Raw genomic sequence first — 6,770 nt, 5'->3', positions numbered from 1 at the left:
TGTGAGTTTTTTATCAACTGGCTATATCCCTTCAAAATTAAAAGAGATCAAACGAAAGGCAGCGAGTCATTTTGCAGATACACCCTGAATTTTTAACTTAGGTAAATCTAGCATGAGACCTGCACACCAGAATGATTTTTCACCTAATATATTCAGAATGTTTTGAAATCACCGTCTTAAATATATATGTGTTGCACTCCTTGTTAAAGCTTAAGTTTAAAAAAAGAAGTAAAACGTTATCGAAATCTGATTAACTATTTAGGAAGGTGGAATCTGAATCATCAAGACCAGAGTGAACCTGAAAGTAAGGGTCAGCCACGTTTCTGTAGTAATAAAACGATTTTGTTTTCTTCCCATCATCTTCATTAGTTATTTTAATTTAAATTTTTTTTTTCGTTTATATTTCAGTTAGCAATATCTACTAGGTACATATTTCGACAACATTCTTAATATAAATGCAAAAAAATAAATTTTAACTCAATTACTCAAAGGCTATTATTGTAATAATTGAACTTCATACTAACACGTGCAAAAAAAATTGCATATTAAATGTTAACCAAAAATATACGCGAAAGTTTTATGTTAGAAATTCGCGTCGCTAAAATTTTCTTAAGTAAAACTTTGAAAAATATTAGATAAATTCCATTTCGGTCTATTCTTAAGCAATAGAAATTTAAGAAACAAATCCAGAAATTAGTAGAAATTATTGTTTTTTCCCCTTATTAAACTCTAGTAAAGTAAGGAAAATGTTTTTGAAGTTTTTAAAAATCTTTAGCTGTTTCAGACAATAAAATTCTTTGCACAATACACGAAATCAATTCTGTACAAAAGGAATGATCCCAATTTGAAGCTCTCATTATAATTCCTTTTTATTGTTTCAGATTTAGAAAGAGAGAAATTATTCCGAATCTTTCATTAAGAAAATTATAAAAATCTCTAATTATTTCTTCTTATTTTGTGTTTTCAATTTCTTAGCCGTTTCTCGCACCTCCATCTGAGATGATGATATAATAATTTGTGGATACTGTAATAAATTGGATTTCTTCAATTCACATTAGAGATTTTCGATTACGAAATGTTTATTGGAATTACATACATTTCGATGAAATTGAACATTTCGGCCGATTCGAATGAAAGGCTTGTTTGCTCAATTTAGGCTTATAAACCTTTGTCAACATTTTCTTAAGAACAATCTTTTCTGATGAGAAAATATTTTGCGCAGAACAAAGTTATAATGCTAAAAATAATGCTGTATATTCAGCAGCGTTCGATGATATACCTGGAAGTGTAAGATCTGTGCAACGCTTTCAGAACAAGAGTTCAGTAATGGCTTGGGTGCAGTGTCAAATAACAGAAAATTTCCTCAGAAATTCATCGATAAGGGGGTAAAAATAAACACAGAATATTACAAAAAGGAAGTATCGGCTACACATTTATTGCCACATGCTGACAGATTGTATTCTAAAAAGAATTGGATATTTCAGCAATATTCTACACCGTCACATTGGGCCAAAACAACGCAGGCTTAGATCCATATCAATTGTCTGAAATTTATTAAGCAAGAAGATTAGCCCCCTTATTCACCAAATCGAAATCCTTTAAACTATTGTGTTTCGAGAAATCTAGAGTCTGAAGTTAATGCTAAGCAGCAGACTAGTTTGGAATCCCACCGAGTTGTTTGATTCCCTCATGAATGGGACGAATCACCGCCTAAAATGATTCGTGCCGCCATCGGACAACTGCGTAAGCGATTATCTTTAGTAATCATTGAAGATAGGGGCCGATTCGAATGAAATTTTTTAAAGTTAAACGTCCATTTATAGTGTTCATCACATTTGTGTATTTCATTTTATATTATAACCGCCGTTGAACAGCCGATTCAATTTTGGGTTTAACTAATTTTCAATCCCGTAGCCTTGTAATTTTGAACCCAAACCAGAAAACAAAGGAACTCCTGGATCAAGTATTGAGGAGAAATTTGCCTTCGGGGAGGGCTTTATATTTGTTTATTTATCATATATATTTAACATCTGTACAATGAAAAGATTCGATATTTGTAACAGTATTTTGTAGCCATCCTGTAGTATCAGTTTCCATATTTAACTTCTTTATTGTCCAAAAATATTTTGTAGTGTTTGCTGTTTTTTTTAAATATCTTTGTCCATTTTATTATATATGAGATATTGATGATATTTTATATTTCATATGCTTTTTTTTAAATATTTTTTATTTCATTTCACATAAAAAACGAGCAATATTCTGATAAAAAATGCTTTTTTATCTTATCTGTTTTGCGTTACTGGTGAAAGAGACTGATATGGGTTGCATTTTCGACATTGTGTGATAATGCGTCAGATTAAAATTGAAAAAGTCAGTGAGCTATTTCCCCCTTCAGTGTACATTAGATTGTTTTGAAATTTAGTAACGAGTTAAAATATGTCTTCAACAGAAGAACACGGATTTATGTACGTTTGGAATATTAAACATTTTTGTAGGCTTATGGAATCAGAAACCAATGATGTAATAAGCAGCCCCTCGTTTAAAATTGAATTTTTGAAAGAAACTGAATGGAATCTAACATTAATAAAAGTGTCTAAAATACTGTTTTGTCAAATTAAGCGAGAGTGCTGCAGTAAAATTCGAGAACGCATTTCAGTCGACTATCAATATGAGCTAACAACTTCTGCTGGTGTTATTTTAAAAACGTCTGATATATTAAGTGATACATTTAGTGATCTGTCCAAAATATACAAATTACTTGAATTGACTGACACCAACAAGCCTGAAGGTGTCAGCCTGCGATGCCGTATGACAATACCTTGCATAATTCCGTCAATGATCTCAAGTCCAACTTCTGTTGTCGGCTGGGAAGCTGAAACAGACATTGTGGCAACTAGTTACCCTTTTGAGTGGTCCTTAATGTTTTTCGGAGATAGTGACTGGACAGCTGTTGAAAGAGTAACTGTGGAAAATATACCAATCGATGTTCAATTTAAATATGTTGAGCCTAGGCTTGAGATTAAACTAATTCCCAAAATCGTTGATCATAAATTTCACACTGTGTGGTGTAGAATGGATTTAAAAGCAAATGGAAATTCAATTACAGTGAATAAATGGCAAAAATTTAAATTTAGTAGCACAAATAGAGAATACGAGTTATCCCATTCCGTTAATAAATTGCTCCTGGAAGAAGCTAATTGCTTTATTCATAAAAGAATTAATATGGGAGGGATGTTTGAATATTCATGTAGCGCTTCAGTCACAGAGGTAAAGAGTTTTAATGAAATTTCCCCAAGAGTTAAGCACTTTGCATTAACTCAAAATAAGGATGATTCAGACAGCATATTGTATCTACATTAGCATCTCAGGAACATGTTGAATGAAGAAACCTACCCTGACGTGAAACTGCGTGCTGGTGATGAGGTTATCTTTGCTCACAAATGCTTACTGGCTAGTCGATCGCCAGTATTCAAGGCTATGCTTGATCAAGAGATGCCAGAAAGCAAAACTAACACTATTGATATACGTGATGTTGAAGCAAAGATCCTGAAATATTTTTTGGAGTATATCTACACTGGAACAGTGAATGACTTGAACGATGAAACTGCTTTGAACCTACTGGTCGTTGCAGATAAATATCAGGTTTCCCCTTTGACTGAGAAGTGTTCGACATTCCTAAAGTCAGTTTCTAGCTTTGACAATATACTGGATATACTACTGATAGCAGACATGGTAAATCGAGAACAACTGAAAGTATTTTCTTTGGAGTACATCGTAGAAAACTCTACACAAGTTTTGTCTACAGTGAACTGGCCACAATGGATGAAAATGAATCGCACATTGACATCTGAAATATTTCTTAGGCTCTCCAAAAAGTTTGATTCGACTACTAATTGCAATAAGGTAAGTTAAAAGTGCCTAAACATTTTTATAAGCAATACCTTTTAACTTAGATCAATAAATGTACTAAGTTTGATATAGTTTCATTTGTTTTAAGTAGTTAAAAATATAAAATATCGAAATAAATATATAAATACTTTTTATTAGAAGTTCTGAAACATTTTATCTTTTCTGTAAAAAAGTTCTTAACATTTTAATACACGCTAATAGAGAGATTAAGCACCATCAGTTTTATACCACTATCAGTTTTATGCCACCCATTAACCTGTACGGAAGTAACTGGGTAATTTGTGTCTTAAACATGTGTAATTACTTAAGAATAAACATATGGTACATGGAAATTCCAAATCTCATTTTGATATATCATAACTTATTCACCAACTTAAGAAAGTATATCAAACACTACAAGCAATTTTAGTGCATCAAAACATCAAAAATAGTGTTTAACTACACCACGAAATGGATAACTCTTGGATTAGTGAAACATCAAGAATATTCTTTCACGCTACTTGGCGTAAATTCGAAGCCACCATTTTTAGTTTTGAGTAAAACTAAACTTTATATTTGCAATAAGAAATTTTTCATATAAGAGTCATTAAAGATGTTTTTACGATGCTATATCAAGTAATAATCATTAATTTGGGGAGGATATATGAACAGCAATTCACAAAATAAAATAAGTTTGTCAATCAATCTTGCACACAGCATAGAGAGAATCTTCAAATTACATCGAACTATGCTTAAGAGTACAGAAGCAAAGTGAAGTTAAATGTTATAACTATTTAATACTTTGTATAAGAACATATTTATCTTTTTTATATAGCTGAAAATATACAGGGATTACAACAGTTTACTCCTGTTTTTATTTTTATTTATTTATTTATTTTATTTTTTGAATGTTTAGATGCGTGCAAGGTGACAAAAAATTGTTACCTTGTCACATTCGATTGTGTTTTCATTTGACTATTTCAAAACATACGCAACAATTGGAGAAAATTATTCATGAATGGAGTAAATGCATCTGAGCTTGGTGAAAGGTTTCTCAATTATTGTTGTTTTAATGTAACCACACCCTTTAAAATGTGTATGAACTTATGATTCCAATATGACTTGAAATGAAATATTAATTCTCTGGAGTTTTTCTACATCTGATTCGAATAGTAGAAAGCACATGTCAAGAGATTGACTACGACCCTCCAAATTTAGGGGGTAGCCGCAATCTACGAAATGCGGTCCCCATAGTTTGGTTAGGAAAGCGATCCAAACTTTGGACCGCATAATGTTAATTTTACTTTTGTGTATTTCGGCATGACCTGAGAGCATTTTAAGCGAATTGAGAAATTTTTGCACACAGTTATAAAATTCACTTATCCAAAGGTATTTCCATGCAAAAAATAATTTTTTTTGAATATTTATTGTTTTTCATTTCTTCATTAAATAATTGAAAAAAATTTAAATTGCAAGGTTTACAATTTTTCGTTACATCATTTTAAAATAGGTAAATTTACATGTCAAAATTCAAAATTTGAGAAAAGTCGGTAAAACAGTTCCTGAGTAATCAAATTTTAAAAAAGTCGTAAATTTAAAATTTTATTTCTTAGGAACTATACTACCGATTTCGTTCAAATTTTATATTTCTTCATGTAATACATACTTTAAAATGATGTAAAAACATTTTATACCTAACAATTGAAAAACTTTTTGACAGTTATGAAATAAAATAATAAAAAATAATTAATATTTACTGATATTTATTTTTTGCAAGAAATTATCTTTAGATAAACGAATTGTATAATTAAAGAATTTTACAATTCCCTTAAAAAGTTCTCGGGGTATAGCAAAATACGCAAAAAATAGAATTAACCTTATGGTGTCCTAACTTTGGATCGCTCTCCAGACCAAACTGACCAGACTCTATTTCCCAGATTGTGGCTACTTTTTAGGGGTCAGAAATGCACATCTGTTGAAAAAAAGATGTATATATTTAGAGAAAATACGTTTTTGTGTCTAATTTCATAACTTAAAATATCGTCTGCACTAATTAATTAGTTTGAATCCTAGATTATTAGATCAAAAGTTTGACCCGATTATTAGATCAAAAGTTTGACCCGATTATTAGATCAAAAGTTATCCAAAATGGTCCGTGTTCTTTCTCTTTGCGCATGCTGGTACAGTTTATTTTTCGTTAGATTGAAGTCAATATTTTTTTTAATTCCAGGCTTAAGAAGATGACCAACCTTTGACCTTTTGACCAGCTTCATGAATGCATTCTTAAAATGTCTTTTTCATTCGGTTTTGTTATTCAAAGGACTGGAAGGAAACAAAGTCTGTTCATAAAAACAGAAGACAGAAATTGCTTTTATTTTTTACTTTTCATTCACGTTTTAAAGCTTATTGTTTTATCGCAACTAAAATTGAAATAGAAAGTCAATTTTAGAAAGTTTATAAAATCATAAATTTATTAGCATTCTCTGGTTATATCTTAAAAAATCTTGCTTATTTTCCAGATATATTTTTAATTCTTCAAGCTATGTGACGCAGCAAAAATAAATTGTTTGATGTTTAGTGTTTTTTATTCCTAAAAACTGAATTCTCAATTTTTAAAGAGATTACAGAAAGTAAGTCTTGTAATAAGTGCAAAAACTGATGTTGTTTTTCTACTGTGTCAATTTAAAATCATTTGTTTTGCTTCTCTTTAGTATATATTTTAACAAATTATTAAACGTTTTTTAAAGATATAATTTTTAATTACGTTCAAATTTAAATAATTAAGGAAAAATTAAGTTATTAAAGTTTAATTTTGAATAACTAATTCTCAAAACTGAAGAAGACAATCATATAATTCCGTTTTTTTGTTTCATAATTAACAA

At 30.3% G+C, this 6,770-nt stretch overlaps 1 protein-coding gene across 1 annotated transcript; it reads left to right on the top strand.

The window, feature by feature from the left end:
* The first annotated feature begins 3,363 nt into the window (after positions 1-3,363).
* On the top strand, positions 3,364-6,465 carry LOC147814873 (speckle-type POZ protein-like). Its single transcript, XM_087157072.1, has 2 exons — positions 3,364-3,903; positions 6,119-6,465. The coding sequence occupies exons 1-2, from the start codon at positions 3,373-3,375 to the stop codon at positions 6,122-6,124; spliced, it is 537 nt and encodes a 178-aa protein (XP_087013198.1). The 5' UTR covers positions 3,364-3,372; the 3' UTR covers positions 6,125-6,465.
* The last annotated feature ends 305 nt before the right edge of the window (positions 6,466-6,770 follow it).

Source organism: Parasteatoda tepidariorum, chromosome 2 (genome assembly GCF_982258835.1).
Source record: "Parasteatoda tepidariorum strain Cologne lab strain chromosome 2, Ptep-v5.0, whole genome shotgun sequence".
Lineage (NCBI taxonomy): Eukaryota > Metazoa > Arthropoda > Arachnida > Araneae > Theridiidae > Parasteatoda > Parasteatoda tepidariorum.
This window is presented reverse-complemented; position numbering and strand designations above follow the sequence as displayed.

Excerpts from the sequence above, each read along its gene's own strand:
- LOC147814873 (XM_087157072.1), top strand. The coding sequence starts at position 3,373 with ATGTTGAATGAAGAAACCTACCCTGACGTGAAACTGCGTGCTGGTGAT.